The following is a 20,606-nucleotide window of genomic DNA, read 5'->3' as shown; positions in this document are numbered from 1 at the left end:
GCAGCTATAAAGGACTGGTTTCTTGTTTCTGAAGATACCTGAGCTCCTCATACGGCTCCATTTATATTACCTACCTAATCACTCAACACAAATGCATATTTACCTAAAAGCCTAAACAGGCCACTGCAGAAGGAAGAGTCATGGGGTTGTAAAGGACATGTCAGTCAGGACAGCCCTTCAGACAGATACACTACAGAACAAAGAATGGTCATCCTTTTTGTTTGAAGACATCCATGCTGCTATCTGCCTCAGATATCTCTAGCTGAATTTTTTTTGCCCAAGATATCTCTAGCTGAAATTGGATGTATTGCTGTGTTGTCAGCTACCAGACAGCTTTACAGGAATTTAATTTTTAGCTTGATCTATCCAAACAAGTATGTTTTCAACTATCAGAAAACATCTCCCACCCCTGCTCCCTAATTAATGAATTTGAAAACTTTAGCCAAAAATCAGAAAAACTTGACTCTGTAGACACTTTGTGGAAAAGGGCATCCAGATAAAAGAGAGATGCCCATCAAGTGGTCTAACTGAATGAAGGCTGTTATGTGGGTTCACAGCTTAGCACATCAGAGAATTTATAAATGCTCCATTCTTCAGCCAGTCAGACCTCACCTTGTCTTGGACATCAAAATCACACTTGGAGAACAACGCGCTTCCAAAGGGAAATGAAATCCCTGTTGCAATACTATTCACCTTTCAACTCTGACTTCCACTGGGTGAATACTCCTAAGCAATACAAGTGGTCACTAGTAACATCCTGTAAACATTTAGTTTTGGATCAGAATATGTAGCAATGGTATTAACATTATGAGTTAGTTAAAGACTAAGAAGCTCTAAGCCATAACATAACATTAATTCTGTACAGAGCTGCTTCTGTTTTTCTGGTTTTCATCCCTTTAGACTCTTTCCAGTTGTTAAGGATGCAGAAAACTTGAACAACTTTAAAAAGAACAAAGCTCTTGTGTCCTGAACGGAATGGTCTTTGTCACTGTAGAAATAGATATAGATATAGATATGGGTATATATTTAATATAATTTAATATAATTACATAAACATTCTGTTATAGATATGTGTGCATATATTATGTATAAATATACATAAAATAACAGGTATTTGATAGGACCAAGCAAAAGAACAAAAAGCCCTGTATTAAGAACTACTGAACAAGTTTACATGAAAACACACATATATACACTTATCCAGAGCATGCAGAAGGTGTGGCGCCACTATCCTTCCTTTCAGACAGAGGAATGAACAGTTAGGCATTTATGGAGATTTTTAAGAACTATTTCTCCTTTGTTTTGAGAACTATTTTTGTTTCTCCTATTTTGAGTAGAGTATTAGCATTTGGAGGCATGATTTGAGGGCATGATTTTTATTAATATTGTAGATAGTTCGCCAGCTGCAGTTTAAGTAGTAGCAAAATAAAACTAATTTTGCAAAAATGAACTGCAACAAAACCTATCCATAATTATTGGTGATTGCTTTTACCTACCTTTAAAAGAATATACGAAGTCAGTGTCATTTTACCATGTGTCTCAGAAACAAAATCACAGCAGAAAAAAATAGTATTACATGTTTATTATGTCTCAAAATATAGAAATATATTCCAACAGCATATTTTTAAGAATAAAATAACAATAATCTTCAGTTTCTTATTCTCAAAATGGTACACCATTAATAAAAAATATATTACTTAATGTACCCAAAATTTAGTTTCCATCAAATTCCATTTAGAATAAATTGAGTTCAGATAAGCATATCCACTTACCAATTTATACAGAAACCAGTAAATTTTTAAGACAACCCAGGATTTTAACTGTTCCAAAATGGTAATTCAGTTGGAGACATTATATTTTGTTACACAACCTTGTGCATGAACTGCAACTAACCATAGATATGTAAGTAATGTCAGTATAAAATAGAAATGCAAGTGTAAAGTGGAACTGGTGTATTAAGGTGAAATAGCTCCCAAGACTGAAAACAGAACTGTTATTTTTTTAAAAAAACAGAGTGCATCCATAAAAAGGATTTATGTATTACTCCAATAGCAAGACAAAATAAATTATTTTCTGCAAAAAAGACAGTTGCTTATTCACATGTATACACAGTCACACGCACATGCTGATGTTATCGGTCTGTAATAATCTGAGTTTTCTGAAATATGCTTTAAATAACCAGAGAAGTCAGAGTTTATATGAATAGACTGTCTAAGAAGAAATTGATATGTCCTATTCATTTTTTAACAACTCTCTGAGAACTGTTTAAATGAAGCATTTTTAATCAAGACAATTCATGATAAAAGCATATATTATAATCCACCATGTAATAAAGAGGAAACAGAGTTTCTATTTTCCCATTTTCATAACACTAAAACAAAGGGCTGTCCAAAGATATTAAATTAGCTTAATTCAAAATAAGAATATGGGTAGTGGTGGTGGGAATTATAATCTGTAATTAATTGTGCAATTCACAACCACAGGATTTCCTTTGAGGCCAAAAATTTAGGGAGATTAAAAATTATTTATATGCTTTTAAGAATTTTCAAAGTTCCAATAGTTAATGCTAAAAAAAGGGAAAGATATCCCATCTTAAGTCTCATGATTTAAACCAATCTCCACCAGACAGAAAAACAGATGAGACCAAAAGTGGGCTGCAAATTACCCAATGGCTCATTACCAAATGTGTTTTTCATCTTTGCCTGAAAAGTCACTATCAGGGACAAGATTTTCGATTCAACAGGTGACAACTGCTGCATCCCCTGTGCCGTCCCTTGCACACTCAGAAAACCCATCTAAAAGTGGGAGCTAAGTAAAGCAAAGCTCTTCCGTAGCCTGTCTTGTGTATATTTTGGGTATATAGTAATTTGTGTATATAATGGGAAGGCTTGTGTGATTTTTTTTGTTTGATTTTACCTTGTGCTGTTATAAAAATATTTGCCGGAGCAATGTAATAGATAATAGACTGGTATGATTTGAGGTAAGAATGTTGTAGTTCAATTTTTAGTGTTAACTTGAAAAGTCAAAGATAGAGATGAGAGTGTCTCCACAGAATTCATGAAGCTCTTGATCCTTTTGCAAACTCTGCAGCCCACAAGCCAAGAAGTAACATACTACTCCAGTTACAGTCATCTTGTTAAAGAAAATAGTTAGAACAATTATGTGCAATCTTTTCACTTCTATTTTCTATCTACTATTTATTTACTTAAGCACTGTTCAACATTTCACTTTTTCTAATGGAGCAGAACTTCTAAAAGAAAAAATACGTTTAGCCAAGCAGTTTTGTTTAGTTTTTTTTCTGTGCCTTTTTCTAAATAAATACTCCGCCACAGTTTTCATTGGCACAATATGACCAAATGTATTTTAGTTCCTTTAACAATACGAAGCAGTTACAGGAGTTCTGGAGTTTCTAGCTTTAAAAAAATCTATACAAAGGCTTTACTTTAAAATACTGAAATGGAATGAAATAGATTCCAGTATGGTCAATTGAAAAATTAGTTTGGGAAGTTCTACTGTGTAGTCAGGTGACCCATAAAATAAATGGTTCTGAAATTTTGCTCATACAAAAGAAACTATACTTTTAAATAAATAAAAGCTACTATACACATTATACTGTACATTTAAATGAGAGATGACATGAAATGGAATAAATTTAGGACTGCCTTTTCATCAGCAAGGTTCCTATCTTGACTTTATTACAATTCTGAATAAAACCCTCTGCTTTAGATTATTTTTTTTATTCTAGTGACAGCCACATGAACGCACCACCATATTCCTGTATTTTTTTAAAATAACATTGGAACTGTCATCAAAGTAGAGCACGGAGATTGCATTCAGTTTTGTTGGTGCACAGCATGGCTTTGGTACATGATCAGGGAACATCAAGTGAACCTGAAAGACAGATAAATACATAGCTCATATATCAAACAGAGAGGTACAAGGGCAACGTCAATGCAAAACATGTCTTTGCAATTCAGAGAGTGCTGTGGTCACAGATTTTCCTTGGTTAGCAACTTTAAAGCACAGCTTACCTCCAGAACATTGCTCCAATTTCAATTGTGCAGGCAGAGTTATACAATAATAGCAGATGGAGAGATAAATGAGGAGGAGCAGCCAAGAAAGAAAGTTGGTTTTCAGATGAAATTTAGAAAAGAGTTAGGCAGCTGCTCAGGAAAACACTTAAACATAGTCAGTGCCATCTCTGCTAAGGACAGTACTTAACATGAAGCACAGGCTGAAGTCCCCGTCTCACTGGGACCCCAGCATGTGCTAAAATGCTTTCTTGTGTCAGGGTCTCAGCATGGAGGAAAGTCTGTTTTAGACAGCAAAGGCTGTGCAGGCAAAGGCTCGTACTGAAACCGCTTTCAGCCTATGAAATGGTAAGATGTGGGTTTTCAAATAGCATGAGTGCATTTTAAAGTCTTATCTAGGCATCCATGGATCCAATTTTACTTCCACTGAAATCAAAATCAATTCTAAAGGTCGGTGTCAGCTGGACAGAAGGTTTGGGGAAAGGCTGAGGCAGAGAAGGCTTTATGTTCACTGGGCTGAAATATATCAATGAAAGGTTAAAGAGAAGGAAAAGAGTTTTGAACATCATCCCAGAACGAACAAGATCTAGTGGAAATATCTGAAAATGGGGGAAATACAAGTTCTTTGTACTTGAAAGAAGGTTGGATGTAATATTCTACACATGCTGAAGACTTGGAAACTGGGGAGGCCATAAAAGAGGGAGTTGTAATAGAGAGGGCAAGAGATTATTAAGGCATGGATGAAGACTTCAGCAGTAATAGGTTTCGTTTGTACGTTAAGTCTTTGTAAATCTGTTAGAGCCATCTGTCTTGCAGTTGATATAAGCCCAGAGCCTTTGCCAGACAACAGAGAACAGTCTATCAGGAAACGATTTTTACATAACTGTTACCATGAGAAGGTCTTTTGAAATGAACAATAATAAATCCTGAAGTAGCAGTTTAGTAAGGGTTTAGACACACATTTAAAAACAGTTTAACAAATGAATAGCAAAGCACTAAAGAAAAGAATGATTGTGCCTTGTCTAGGCAGATGTTTGCCCTGCCATAACTCCTGGTCCCACCAGCCCCTGCCACCCCAGCTGGGAGCTCCATGGCCCTGCTAGCCCTGCACAACAGTGATGCTCACAGCATTTTCAAGAGTGAGCCTGGAAGTCAGTGCAAGCCAACCTGCTGATCCACTGACTCGCATGACCAGGAAGTCAATGCTACTCCAGCGCCTGTTCTCAGGGTGATGGGAAGAGAGAGAGGAGAACAAAGCTTATATAATTCATTAAATGCAGTCTGTCTTGTATTTATATGTATCATCTGTCTGCCTAAGTTCAGTTTCAGAAAAAGAAGAGAGAGAGAGGTACTGGCCCAGCATTTCTCCTATTCTTGTTACAAAAGAAAAAAAAAATGAGTCATTACGGTTTGGAGGGGTACCAAGGAAAAATCACTTCCCATCCCAAAGAGTGGGCTTTTTTAGAATGGTGTAATCAGTATGGCTGGGAGATGATTACATATGGATTAGGGTGGGGTGCATGAATAGTTGTTTCCCAAGCCATCCCCATGTGCACACCTTGTGTAAATCTGAATTTTGTATAATTTAAACCAGAAAGCATTCAACTACTGTTATCTCATCTAATTTATGTGCAGTTAAAATTTAATTAGCCTCATGATTTTTTGGCTGCACAATTGAATGCATGTACAGTACATGCAGAGGGAGACACACAATTCCAAAAGTGGCCATGAAAAGGAGGGAAAATTTAAGTATTCAATTTAAAAAATAGGACAAACTACAAATTTCTTAATAATGGAAAATTAACCATTTCTGGAAAGGATAGACACACAAGAGAAAGTAGCACTGGACCACGTCTTATTCAACAGTCCATAATTGCAGGAGGGAACTCTGACCTGGGGATCTCATTGAAACTGGCAACTTTTCTGGACAATGTTTGCATAATGTTAAACTATTGCTTTGCTGACCTATTTCTTTTCAGCTCATGATTGCATTTATGCTGTTCTTCATTGTCTCCCAGGCACATTGCTATATTCCTTGCCAACTGGCACTTGCTCTTCCTTTCCACCTGAACCCCTTACCACACCCCTATTTATTTCCAACCTCTGACATTTTCCCTTCTTTTTGTAAATCTTGCTGACTCGAATTCTGGTATAGAGGAATAATGTTGCATTGGTGGCTGGACTTGGAGAAGGTGCATAAATTAAAAGTTGAACGGAAAGGAAAAGGTCTCTGCACATACTGAGGGTTTAAAATACCCCTCTCATGCAGAAATACTTGGCAATTTTCACAAGCAGAATTTGTTTTCTATCAGAAAGAAATCAAACTTTGTTTGTTTGTTTGTTTCTGTTTTTTTCCTTTGGTGTGGGGTTTTGGTTTGGAGGGGGTGGTTTCCCAGGAGGGTAGTAGCTGCACTCATTTCTGAAAGAGGAAATGTTTTTCAGGCTCAGATTTTTAATGTTAAAATCAACAAAGAGATCATCATTCATGGACAGACTCATCAGCGTATTCTGATGGTCAGGATACTTTCCTATCATCGGTTTAAAACAGAGGAAGCTTTAAACCCATGTTTCTTTAATTGCAGTCGAATTCCTTGACCTTTTCCAGGAACTAATCAGGGATGGCAACCCTTTCCTGTTCTGCTTTTGTACTCCTGCTCCCTCCTTGTGTGTCTCTCATTCCTCCTCTTCTTAATCATTCTGCTAATACTGATGCTGTTCAGAGTCAGTGCTTCAGCTGGCACAGGTGAAAAATCCTGACCAGACATCAGACTCACAGCATTACATTTAGGCATGGTCTAAAGGTCTTGATTTCTGTAGCTGAATGCTGCTGATGTATAGGAGGCTTAGCCAGCTGCTTCAACTAAGATCATCTTTTTGGCTGCTCCAGTTGATGCACAAGACTAACATAAGAACTAGCAGAGGCAGAAAGCTGGCTGCAAATCCCTTTTTACATGTACCAGGCAGAGCAACAGATCCACTTATTTATAAATTGCATTTGTTAGCCAGGCATGACTGAACACCGTTTCTTACATGCAAACGCATCTGCTTGCAAAGCTTCACATTGAATTACATTTTAAGTATCTCTGCCAACAGTTGACAACAGAGGTCCACAGAGTGGCCAAGTGTCAACATTTCTGGAAGGTATAGCATGTAGATGTTAACATGGAGCTTCAATAAGCTGCAAAAAACTCTTGGAAGTGGGACCAGGGGGCCCCTTTGGTTCCTGTCTACACAGCTCTCCAGTAATATGACAGTCTTCTCATGGGTTCTTGCATTTGAAATGGAAGGGAAACCTACCACAGAGGCCACTCTGGACAGTTCATCCTCTCTCCAGCATAATCATCAAAACATGTCTTTGAAACGGGTTATCATTTACCCAGAAACAACCAAAATCTAATACTAGTAAACAGAGACGAAGAGACAGCTCCGCGCCAAGACACTTACAACTGCAAAATAGGCAACTACAACAGAGGCAGAGGCATACCAGAGTCTGAACAATGGCGTGATTTGTTGCATTCATGTGGGCATTGAGGGGGAAGGAACACTCTCCATCGCAGTAAAATGCAGCATAGCCCTCCGGTGCAATAATCCAATCCTAAAACAAGAACAAATAAACCCACTCAATCTTTTTTTTTTTTTTTTTTTATTTCATCTCTCAGAGAATTTAAAACTATATCAAACTAACTAAGACTTGTCCAAGGACAAAATGAACTTCAGAATGTGGCATGTTAAATTACTTTTTTTGCCAAAAAAATAAAAGAAGTATTTGCTTTGTTCATGCAAAACTCAGATGAAAATTAAATTAAATTTAGAAATCTGTACTGAATACCAACTAATGAAACTATAAGGAAAATTAAAGGTCCAAATATATTTGTCAGAATACTTTTGTTCCCAAACCAAAAATCTTGAGCACTTCTTGGTGCAAAAGTAATTAAAATGAATCCTCTTTCTTCAGCATACTCAATACCATTAATTGTATTATTGCGTGAGACTGAGGGTTGCTAGAGATTACCAGTTGGAATGTTGCCGAATCATGCATTTTGAGTATTTCTAGCAACACAGCATGGGGAAAACACCACAAGAGGGAAAATATTTTAAAATGTTAATGAAAGCTATGTGTTTAGTTTGCTGAATTCCTCCTTTGACAGGCAAAGGTAATGGAGGTGCTGTAGGAAGGGCAGACAGGATGAAGTGCCTACTTCTTGGGTTTTGTTTCTTTTTATCTCATTTCACCCTGAATTTCACTGATCAAATATTGTACAGTGTAGCTTTGGATTTCCAACTGAAACTTTGAATTCTTCAAGTATTTTTTGTAAAAACCTTGATTTTCTTTTCTCTATGACCACCTTGAGTGACTGATCTGAGAGCCTTGCACATCTTGGGACATATCAGAATTTACTGTTTCAAAAAATGAAAAAAATGATTGATACCTGGAAAAACCTGTGATCTACAGAGAGACAATGGCTCACTTGTTCAGTAGCCTGAGTTCAAGTCAATACCACAAGTCTGGTCTGTGGCCGTGGACAGGGTGATTATGCTCTGCAGACTTGGGAAAACAGTCTCTGCCTACTTCTTCAGACTGCTGTGAGGATAAGTATACTACAAAATACCAGGCAGACTAATGAGGCCGTATGAGAATCTAAGCTAGATATGTAAAGGATGAGCTGTCACTAAAGAGATAATAGCACACTTTTTCTCCTCATAGACTTGTTCTGCTCATGGACAATTGTTTTGAAATAATTCAGAGAAATGTGAAATGCACAGACAGCCATCTCTGAGTTCTTACCTACCTATGCAATATTTCTAGGTTATAGGTTGCTGATGGCCTTCTTGTTCTTTCTTTATAGAGAGCTCCTTGCTTTCTGGAAAAAAAACCTACATTGATCTCTATTTTCTCATAATGCCTTGCCTCTCTCTTTATGACCTTTTACCTTCTTTTTTTGTTGCTGTATGGCAGGATGAGGTTTTTCCAGAAATTATATAAATTTAGCTATGGTGTTATAAAGACCACTGACCAGTGATCCAAGCTCTAGGTACCTAAGAACCCTACTCCAGTGAAATCTCTCTGACCTGCAGTAGACATCATTGAACCAGGGAGAATTCAAGTGCAAATTTCTAAAGTTCCATTGGTCAGTGTGGGGATTTTGTTTTCACTTACTGCAGATCTATTCATATCTGAGTAATAGGTCAGATTTATCTTTTTGTGAATAAACCCAGATCATAGAGCCATTAATGTATGCAAAATCTTTGAGAGAATAGCAGACAAAATGGTAAAGCGATAGTGATAGGGATTAATTACAACATGCATCTAAAGAATTTTTCTGTCATCAAATACCAATTACCATGAAGAAAACAGACTGTACATAACGGGGTACTGTAAAATAGATTGTCCCGATTTGAATTGATAGGAAACAGCATTTATAATCATACCTGCCATCCTAAGTCTCGAAAACTCACATAAAGTTCATGTTTCTTACATGCTTGCTTTTGCTCACTTGTGTTATAATCTACAAGAAGAAAATAATAATAAAATATTTAGAAGCATTGCTAGAACTGACAACAAATAGGTATTTTTGAGCTCCTGACCAAGCTGTACAAAGGAAAGAAACAAACACACTGTCATTTATATTCCTAGGGTTGGTCGTAAAGGCAATGTGAACTTGAAAATGCAGAATCAGCAGTGTCAGCCTGATAAAATTGGTGTACACAGACAAGACAATGCATACAGCGTTAGGGGAAACAGGTTTACAAGATGTCTGTTTGCTGGCTAGCTAGGTAACAACTCTGATAATATACACACAGGTAATCAAAGAAGGACAAATAAGACCCTGATCCAAGATATGGAGAAGTCATCTGTATGATGGTGCAGGTTTAATTACCAGGTAAAGAAAGTAACCCAATTCAAAAGATAAATTAACAATGATAAAAATTGTCCTGAAACAACAGAATTTCCAAGTCTGTTAAACATTAGCACATTTTGTACTCCTCCATTTTTTACCATATTTTCTGGAAATATTCACCAGTTGAGGATCTTTAGTTGGTAATACTAATGTAAACAAGTAGACTAAGAGATGCTTTTTAAAGGCCTGGATGTTTTTGCATTGTTTGACGTGTCAGGATAGAAGGACACAGAGAACCTTCCATACATGCTTCTCTAGAGCAATCTTTATCTTGGAGAAAATCTAGTACTTGTTCCTTACTTCTCCTGAGTAACAGGAAAGGAAGGGAATACGGTCATGCCTTCACCACATTAGCACCCCAGAGTTGGTTTATAGTGCTATTCAAGTGATGCTATCAGTGAGGCATGCAGGAAGGTCAGGCTGTCTCCTCTGGTTCCATTTCAAAAATGCTTAAAGTAGCTTTTTCAGACAAAAATAACCATTCTGGCAGGAAAAAAAAAAATTGGCTAAAATTCACAATAGCAACAAAAAAACCACCCGAACAAACAAGGAAGACATTGAAAAAGAAACAAAATCTTCATTTTCAGGAATAGAATTTTTTTAGGAACAGTTTTTTAACATTAAGCCCAGACTTGAGGCTGGGATGGGAGGGTCTCTGTTGAAAAATTCCTGGAAAATTAAGAGAGAGGCCTTTTTCACATAAAATCAAAGGGAGTTCTACAGACTGTGAGAGAACTCTCTGTAGTACTTCACTATCCTTGCAGAAAACTCTTCAAATAGTTGGCCTAAAGGAGCTTTTCTGCAAATTCGTCAACTGCTTCTTGTCAGTTGTCCTGATCTGTGCTATCATTGCTTCTTTGGGTTCTCTCCAATTTATCTGTGTCTTTCTGAAGATGTGATGACCAAAACTGAACACAATGCCAAATAAAGTAAAATAATCATTTCCTACAATTTCCGGATTATATTCAAAGAGTATATTCCAGAACAGGAGTTTTGCAGCAAAACCACACTGTCAAATGATCAGTTTCTGATCCTTTTTCTTATAGTCCTGCCTAGTGTCTTTAGGATTATGTTGTATTTATAAAAATCAATGAATAAAGAACAGGTTGGGGGTGAGGATGTTGATGAGAACTGCAGAGTGATGGAGCTGCAGCAACCACGATATGGTGGAGTTAAAAGGTTCTGAGAGATGACAAAGATTAATCACAACATTGCAACCCTGGACTTTAGGAGAACAGTTTTCATCTTGTTCAGAGATCTTCACATGATCTCGTGGCAGACTGGCCTGGAGGGCAAAGGAGACCAGGTGATCTGGCTGATCTACCAGGACAACCTCTGAGAGAAGCACAAGATAAGTCCACTCTCCTGTGCAGGTCAAGCAAGTATGGCACAAAGCCACTGTGACTGAATAGGAAACTCCTGACTGAACTCAAATTCAACTAAGAAGTAAACGTAATGTAGAACTGAGATGAGCTACATGGAAATAATATAAACACATTGCTTAAGCATGCAGGGATGGATGTTAGGAAAGCCAAAGCTTATCTGGAATTGAAACTTGTAAGGAATGTGAAGGTCAACAAGAAGGACTTCTATAGGTATATCCATAGCAAAAGAAAAAAAAAGAAAAATATAGATTCATTGTTCAGTGGGGCAGAGGACCTAGTGGCAAGGTCTCAGAATAGGTTAAGGTACTCAATGACTTCTTCATCTTGTGTTTTACTGGCAAGATTTACCCTAAGGACTCCAAAGTCCCCAGGCCTAGTGACTGAATCTCTACCCACATTAAAACAGAGTTAGGAACCACTTAAGCAAATTGAAGATACACAAGTCCATGTGAGCAGGAGGGATGAATTTCAGGGTGGGGAACGAGCTAACCAACACCATTGAAATTGCCATTTTTGAATGTTCACAGTGACTGGAAGATATTTCTGATGATTCAAAAGTGGAAAATGTCACACCAATCTTCAAGAAGGGCAATCAGCTTAACCTCAATTTCTGGGAAGTCTGTGGAGCAAATTCTCCTGGAAGATGTGTCCAGGCACATGAAGAACAAGAAGGTGTTTGAGAACAGTCAGCACAGATTTACTACTTCAAACTGTACCTAACCAACTTGATTGTTTTCTGTGATTATGAGCTTTGTGGGGTTTTGAAGAGCACTGAGCATTGTTCATGTTGCTTTTAAGAAGGTTTTTGGTACAGTGTCCTATAGTATTCTTAGAGCCAGATTGGTCAGATATGGTTTGGATAGGTAAAGAATATAATGGGTGGAAACTTGGCTGGGCTGCTGGGCTTAAAGGGTTGTGATCAGTGGTACAAATTCCAGCTGGCTGGTTACTAGGGATGTCCCTAAAGGATCAGTACTGGTGCCAATACTGATTAATTTCTTTGTTAGTAATCTGGACAATAGAACAGAGTGTGCTCTCTGCAAATTCACAGATCCAGGAGGAGTGATCAATCATCCAAATTACTAATGAAATATTCATCTGAATCAGATCCAGAAGAGACTCAATGAGATGTCATTCAAAATACCCACCCAAATTTTACTCTTATTGGTAACATGTTCTTTGAATATGCTTTTATTTTTTCTTTTAACAGGCTATGTACCTACTTTCTGTTGAACAGACCTGGGGCCCCATATGTCTCCTGATACTGTGTCAAAAACTGCCCAAGTCAAGATATATCCATTTGCAGTACTAAATAACTTGTTCTAGTACCACCAGAGATGTTAAGTTAGGCTTTCTAAACTATAATACCTCAAATCCTCATTCCTTTTTAGAGGTGAATACTACCTTCTTTCCTATGGTATTTTCCTGGCCCTTCATGGGCTGATTCTCAATGATGGTCGTTAAAGATTCTCCACAAGCAGTTAGTTACCTGCTGCCATCTCAGATACTTTCAGTTGCCCCAGGGCATGTAGGGTCAAAATATATACCCACATCTGATGGGAGTCCTGTGTCTTTCTGGAATAGCCACTAGAAGCAAGGCAGGATACCCTAAAACATCACAAGTTTTCAAAAATCTCTATGCCTTTAATATAACAGAAACCACTTAGTCATACTTTGTGCTGAGTTGTCTGTGATAATCTAGTAGGTTCTGCACACATGTTAGAAGTAAGGTGAAGGTAGTGGAAAGTAAAGGAACTTTAGCATAAAAAAAGTTGAACTATGTTTCACTGATCACTCTTCACAAGGATCTATATACTGATTTTGACTGATAACAGTGCTCATAGGAGCTAAATATTGAACTTTTCTGTTTTAGCTGTTAGTGGGAATTTCAAATTCAGTCATGTAGAATGCAAGTCACTTTGCAGAAAAAACATGACTGAAAAATGTGGAAAGATATGCATATGAGAAAGTCACAATCTGGTTTTAAATAGCACCCAAGCAGGCAAATAAATGAAAGCTGAAGACTGTTCTTCTGCCAGTTTTCCCTCAGTTGTGACATTTTCATATTTAAGAATATCTACAGAAGTTTTAGCACCAGAATGTAGCAGAATCCCTACAGTTAAAGGAGAGAGGCTGAATAATAGATGCCTTCATTGTCTCGATACTCTGTATTATTTGAATATAGACTAACAGGTGGATGATGAACAGTCACACCAGAACACCTGATAAGATGGTCTGCATTTCATATGCAAGCCACCTAGCCCATACACCTACGAAGAAAGTGAGACTCAGGCAAGTCTGTATTTCTTCTTTGAATTCTATCTTTTATATGAGACAAATGTTGTGTGTAATGTAAAATTTCATATAAGTATCAAATGTGACATTTATAAGATCTGGTGCCAAGGATTCAATTTCACATACTGTAGCTTCAAGACCCATATGCTTATTCTGTCAAGAACCAAAACCATAGGCTATTGTGACTAAGAAAACATTGTTCCTCAGCTATTCAGGGACTGCAGTTGGGGTCCAAACCCCTACGTAGCAGAAAGAGCTGTGAAAAGAGGGTAAGAAAATATAAGAGATTTAATGAGGATTTTTTTTTTTTTTTTTTGCAAGGGAAATAAAGTTATTTAGACATGTCTATATATACTATCACAAAGTACTATGTTTTTAATTAGTGGGACACCAACCAGTAAAATTCAGGAAATGCAGAGTTAAGTATTGTTTTTGTTTTTATCTCACTACATTATGAACAAAAAATATGTAGCTTTGCTTTCGAGCTTCCTGGTGTATGTCACTATTCACTATTTAAATGTGAATATATTCTAGTGCCCAGTTACACTGTAACTCTTTTTAGATGATGTTAAAAAAAAAAATTAAATTAAGCCAGCCTTTGTTTTAAGGAAGGGTTACGTGATGTACTTTGGGAAATGTTGTCTTGTTTTGATTTGTTTTAATTATTTTTCCTTTTATCTATAGTTTGACAAAAATACAACTGGGTAAGTAATAAACAGTTCAATCCTCTGTGCATAGCAGGCAGGTGGAGTCTGAATGCTAAGTTTAATTCTGTCTGCCTTCACACTGCATTGAGGTCATCTTCTCTTGAAGATCTTAGCAACACAGGGATGCTGACCCCAAATCTGTCAACAGTTGCCCAGCTGTTATAATAACTGACAGATATAGATTTTATTTTCTTCACATTGTGTTTATGTATATCTTCATGGATAAAATTGTATTGTCCATTGGAAGGGAAGAACTGAGTTGGCCAGTGGGGCTTTCCTTTTTGATGTGCTGAGAATACAGTAAAGCTAATCGCTGAGGTCCAAGAACTTAAAAAAGAAGGAAAAACGAATAAGGCAAAAGACAAAAGGCAAGAGGCAAAAGAAATATGACAAAAAGCAAGGGCAAATGGAAGGAGAAAGAGAAAAAAGGAAAAAAGGGAAAAAAGGGGGGAAAAAGAAACAGAAAAGGAAGAAGAAAAAAGCAAGGAGAAAAGGAAGGCATGACTGTAGTAAAGCTGGGATTGATATGCAAAGAGAAGTATAATCAAAGACTGTGACATAGAAATGACAGCATATCTATCTGGGTCTGGCTACATAATCTCTGGCTATGTAGATGAGCATTTTTCACAGTCAATGTGTGATGTAGGTGTTGTAGATACAAGATTATGTTACAAGTTCAGAAACAAGGACCTACATCACACAATGGCATTTGCCCATCGCTGTGTCATTTACGTCAACACTGTCTTGCATCAGGGGTTGAATGAGAACTGAGTATGGTCCACTGACAGTCTGCTATGCGGAAGATGATAGGCAGTATTCTTAGGGTTTTTCTGTGGTTTAAATATGATGTGATGAATTATACTTTTAAAGCACTGCTCATTACTGGGAAGCTGTAGAGAACTAGGAGAATCAGCCTTCTCCCACAAGCCTGCAGGATTTCAGCATATTCCCCAGTTCCTGGAACTGGTGAACAGGAGGAAAAGGGCATAGCTTTTCCGTGATAACAGGATCTCCCCATGGAAGGACTGTATTCTGCAAAGACGCAAAGATATGAGAAATAAGGATGTGTTCCCTCTTCCATGTGTTTTTTTGCACACTGGAGCATCTGGATAGAATCTGCACATTGCCTTTGTAGCCATCAGCATGTTCATCTGCAGATTTTAATGAGTATTGTTGCAATAGTTATTAAAAGAAAATGTGTTTTTGAATCACTTATAGCATGAAGAGTCCCATCACTGATCATTAATGGCACCCAAATAAAAGGAGGTTTTTTATTTGTTATATGGGAACTGTTGAGGCAAACTGCAAGACAAGAGCATGGAAACTGATTTGCCATGGTGTGGGAACTACTCCTCTTTTGCTACAGAGAACATTGCTGTGTGAGGTTGAGGTTACTCGTCTGCCTTCAGCTTTGCCACCTGTTCCAGCCTGCCCATATCTTGATGCCTTCATCTCCAGCCAGAGGTCAATGCCCCTGCCTTTGATGCAACTGCATGTACTTCAAGAGGTTAGGAGAAAATTTGTTTCATAATGCACATTTCACTAGAGATGTTCTGATTTTTGTTGTTTTGCAACAGCTCTGGAGCACGACTGAATGCACAGATGAGGCTGACTGGTCTTTTGAAACATATAGACAGCTATTCCTGAGGTAGTTCTCATGATGATGCAACTTGCTGGCATGTGTTAAGTGTGAGTTTTTCCCTGGTTAAACCATCAGAGAGCTTGTGTTCAGCTTTCCTGCTGTAATGAAGGTGGCTTAACAAATCTGTTCAATTCTTATTTCCTCATGGACTAGAATCATAAGATTCAATCTGAAAGTATGATATTTATATTTAGGTATCCTCTGTGTACCATGTACTTAGATGATTTTCCGTTCCCCCAAAATAATATGATTCTCAAAACTAGTAGACATTTTCAAGGAAATATGAAAAATCTTTTTTTAGTATTTTTTGTGCAGAGACATTACTTACCCTTGAGATAAGAGATTGTATTTTGGAGTTAATGCAGTTGCACAGATCATGTTTGACCATATGTAAAAAAACCCAAAAACCAATCAAAACCAAAACCAGAAAAACCCACAAGAAAATGCTCATGTTATGTCATTCAATCCAAAGCCCTTTTATGAAAATAGGGACATGCATCATATGGTACCAGAAAAATAGAAGGAACAGTTTCTGCAGAAAAAAAGCTGGTCATTCTGGAACAACACAAAATGCATATTTGATTCGTCTACTGAAGTAAATGAATTTAGAGTGAGCACCAGCTAGCAAGCTTAACTGATGTGCACGTTTAAACCACATCTGAATTACAAGATGTTAAGTCAATTTTTAACTTACATTATTTCAAAAAAATCTGAAGAACTTTAAGCAGTTAATGGAGTGTTTAGTCAATATAACTTCATAAATAATGAATAATTTAAAAAATGCTGTTCTGCTATAGATTTTTAATTTCTTTTTTTACTAATAAAAAGCTGAAATTGTCCATTTTGGGACTTCATTATTTATTTATAACTACTTCCCTGCAATATTGACGAATAACAGGTTAGAAGTTAATTGTGCAGATGAGCTTTTGTTGTGTAGTCATACAGACTATCAGAAAATTTTAGAACACTCAAGAAAACCCCAAACAAAAACCAGTTGTAAACAGAGATCCCTGGTGGCTTAACAAATGTCAGGGGCTTTTCATAAGCTCCGAAGGAACATACATCTCTAAGTCATCTATCTCAGAAAGAACTATGCTCCAGGTCCTCTGTGGAAACTAGAGAAATAGCTCAGTGGTTTTTCTACCTATACACCATATACAAATAAAATTGAGCCCACTACTGAAGCAGTAATAACTATTGCTGTGAATAAAAAACTTTTTTTCCAGGTATGTTTTCATACTAATTTTTAACCTTAAAGTGGAATGTTATTCCAGCAGATCATCAGGTAAACTTTAAAAAAGTTTAGAAAGATAAGATATTAAACTAATTTCTATGATTTCTTTAGCAACTCAGTAACAGTTTGTGGTTGTGAAGGTAAAATTCATCCTTGTGCAGAAGATCAGGGAAAAGCTTATGCATTACATCAGAGAGGTCTCTAATCTGCCACTGTAAAGGTTCTTGAGATGGATATAAGTAATGCATAATAGATGAATTCTACTCCAGGGCTGAATTCTTTACACTAAATACTAATTTGCTTACTTGTAGACATCCATGGGGTTTAACAATAACATCTATATTGAGGTTTTCATGTGCTGGTACTAGATGTGCCATACTTTTAGAAAGATGCATGTTCACACACTGTCCCTGAAAAGTAGAAATGTTTGTTCAAAAGTGAGAATATTTAGAAGTGACTTTGACTCCAGCTGAAAGGAACATTTCAGAAAAGAACGGGAGCAAAATTTATTCCAGGCTCTAACGGGACTGAAAACATTTTTACATGCATTATTGTCAGTACCTTTCAGGTAAATAAGGGATTGAATTCACTCCATTCAGGGATACACTGTGTATTTACATCAGTACGTGTCAGCTGATCTAAATTCATAAAGGGTTGACACTTTCACGACCATTATACCTGTAAGTGACCTGACTCACAGAATGTAAATCATGCTCAGGATCAACATAACAAAAGATGCTTAAGCAAAGCTAGAGGGGCAGGTAGAAATGGAGTGGTAACACAGTTTTTGACAGTTCAGCCAATGAGCAGTATCTTGTTGAGCTGCTGTGGCTCCACTGCATTTGAGCAGGTGCCCATAATTCCTATAAGCAGGCTAGTAAATCATAGCTTCATCTTACCCCCAACACTTGGCATCCTAGAAGACTCCTGATGACTACTGGATTTGTTGCGATTCTGATTTTTCCTTTTATTGTTGGCTGCTCGGACAGAACGGAAAAGCACTTCACTTGCCTTGAAGAATGCAACCATGAATGGTTGCTTTGACTGAGGCCCATGTCTTCCAATCAGGCCAGCAGATTTAACATTGATACTTCGACCTATAAAGTAATGGAAATGTTAAGTTAAAAGGTGAACTTCTGCCCCTCCTGAAGCCACAGTGGGAGTTCAACTGCTGACTGAAGCATGGCAAGGATTTTGCCCATAATCCTCAATTTACGTGATTAAGAATCCTGACCACATTTTGTTGAATGGAACTAAAAAGACAAAAAATTCAACAATTTACGAAAGTTTCGACAGCATTAGTTTGTCATTGCATAAAATTGTTGTCTCTTGTGCACTATATAATATATTCATTACACAGATATCTTAATTCAATCTCATGTACACATTTATAGAACTGAAAAATAAATGAGCCCCATTAAAGTCTATAGGCTATAGAAAGGATAATGTAATGCGGTCATCTAATTTTTACGTCACTTGAGTGTCAGATGTGGAACCTTATATACCCAAAGCAAATCAGTAGCAAGTAGAAGTGTAGATAATAAATATACTTCTGCTTTAAAAATAAATATTGTGCAGTGTTACTCAAACTGATGTTCATTCACTAGTAAAGGTAGGAAGGCATTTAGTTGTTCAAGAGAACAGAGTCTGAAATATGTACATTATTGACTCTGGTTCTGTTCCCAGGGGATGTGCATATTTCTTTAAAATATTTGTTCAGTCAGTACTGTGTGGTAACCTCGCTATATTATAGGATCTAAACTTCACTGAAAGAAAAGAAAGCAAAACAAGTCACTTGAACTGCATCAGTGACATTTTAGCAAATAAACCCTTGCTCTTAACAGAATTTATTTTGGCAGCATAAACACTTTTGTGCGTACGTGTATTATGCAGAGCCCTTCAACCGTCAGAAAATGAGACAGTGTCATGTGAAGCTGTGCAGCTGTGCTGGGTGGGGGACACAGAGGTCCTTCAGCAGGAAGGTACAGGCACAGGCACCACTTGCGCTGTGCAGCATCAGGCCGCCTGGGGATCCCTCTACACCAACTGGAAAAGTTTGCTACATGGGCGACAAAGGAGCATCTGCCTCACAAACATATAATGCCATTAACTCAATGATCCTGAAAAAGAACTTGCAAATAAGCATAGGAGTAAACCTTATAGAAATAAGCATATAGGTTTCCTTTTCAAACACAAACTTACAGTGGCTGTACGCCAGAGTCTATATTTCTTAGAAAAACTCTATCACTGGCGTAAATGAAAGAGGCAGTTTGATTTGTGGTTAAAGTAGTTTCCATTCTACTTCCACTGTAACAAATGTATTAATTCAGCTCAGACTTCCTCCTTCTGGCAGCCCTTTTGCAGTAAAAAGAGAAATTAGAAGTTCCAGCCAAATACCATACCTTGAACTGACCCACTTCAATACATAAACACTTTTACAACATGTTTATTCAGGTGTAGCACTTTAAATTGGTTTAAGATGTTTCCAGTGACAGAGAGCCCAGCAAAAGCAAGAGAAGAACTGAGAAAGTTAGCAGTTATGGAGCAGAGTAATTGGCAGCATACTCTGAACAATTTTGATAATTACTTTTTTGACTGCAAGGGAAAAATATATTTGTTGAAGCTTCTGATTTCATTTTAAATGGTTTTTTAGTCCTGTGTTTCTTTAATTCTTCTTTTCATGTGATTGAGTTACTATTAAATAATTCAGTTACATTAATTTCTATATGTTCCAATCTTCTGTTGCAAGTCAGATATGAAAAACTGTACAGACTATTCTCTATTCATTGCAACATGGACAAACTAGCCTCTTACCACAAAGTTCCAAGTTTCCCCTCATTTCTAGAGGGAATATTTTTACTATTTTTCTTTAGTTTTTGTTCCAATGACTTTCAGAATTTTAATTTTATCTGTAAAAGATTAATACTTTACTAGTGGACATTTTAAGAATACTATTAGATTTATATACTGAGGGCTGTAAAGATGTGTGGAGGTTTTCTGAATTTAAATCTAGGTTCTCTGAATTTACAATGGTGGATATTGTGTGCGAAGCTAAATATCCTTCAAACTAATGTGAACTCCCTTTAAAATAACTTTTAATATTATTAAGTTTCCTCTGGGTTTCCTTTAGACTTCAGCAATGAGATGGCTATTAAGATTCCACAAGTTAAGGCTTACTTGGTTATTCACAGTATAGAGATATATGATAAAAAATTAATCCTGCAACCCACAGCCTTTTTACACACAGAGACATCTTATGTGACTTTATTTCTTGATTTGCTTGATCTTTTAAGCAGCCAACCTGAGTTTTTAGGATCCATTTGTTCAATTTATGAATGGTATATGCACTGGCTCTGCTTCTAGTGCAGTCAACAGGAAAACTTTTATTGATTTCTGTGAGTTCATCATTAAA

At 37.0% G+C, this 20,606-nt stretch overlaps 1 protein-coding gene across 2 annotated transcripts in view; it reads right to left on the bottom strand.

Moving 5' to 3' along the window:
- Positions 1-1,567: 1,567 nt before the first annotated feature.
- Positions 1,568-20,606, bottom strand: part of BMP5 (bone morphogenetic protein 5) — a 60,823-nt gene continuing 41,784 nt past the window's right edge. For both annotated transcript variants that reach the window (XM_074820788.1, XM_074820789.1), the window contains 4 exons: positions 18,094-18,291; positions 9,462-9,538; positions 7,516-7,626; positions 1,568-3,891 (listed from right to left, as the gene is read on the bottom strand). In XM_074820788.1, the coding sequence (XP_074676889.1) occupies positions 3,742-3,891; positions 7,516-7,626; positions 9,462-9,538; positions 18,094-18,291 (536 nt within the window). In that variant the 3' untranslated portion in view covers positions 1,568-3,741. The remainder of the gene's footprint in view (positions 3,892-7,515; positions 7,627-9,461; positions 9,539-18,093; positions 18,292-20,606) is intronic.

Source organism: Strix aluco, chromosome 3, assembly GCF_031877795.1.
Source record: "Strix aluco isolate bStrAlu1 chromosome 3, bStrAlu1.hap1, whole genome shotgun sequence".
NCBI classification, from domain to species: Eukaryota; Metazoa; Chordata; class Aves; order Strigiformes; family Strigidae; genus Strix; species Strix aluco.
Note: the sequence above shows the minus strand (reverse complement) of the source record. Positions and strands in the feature narration are given on the sequence as shown.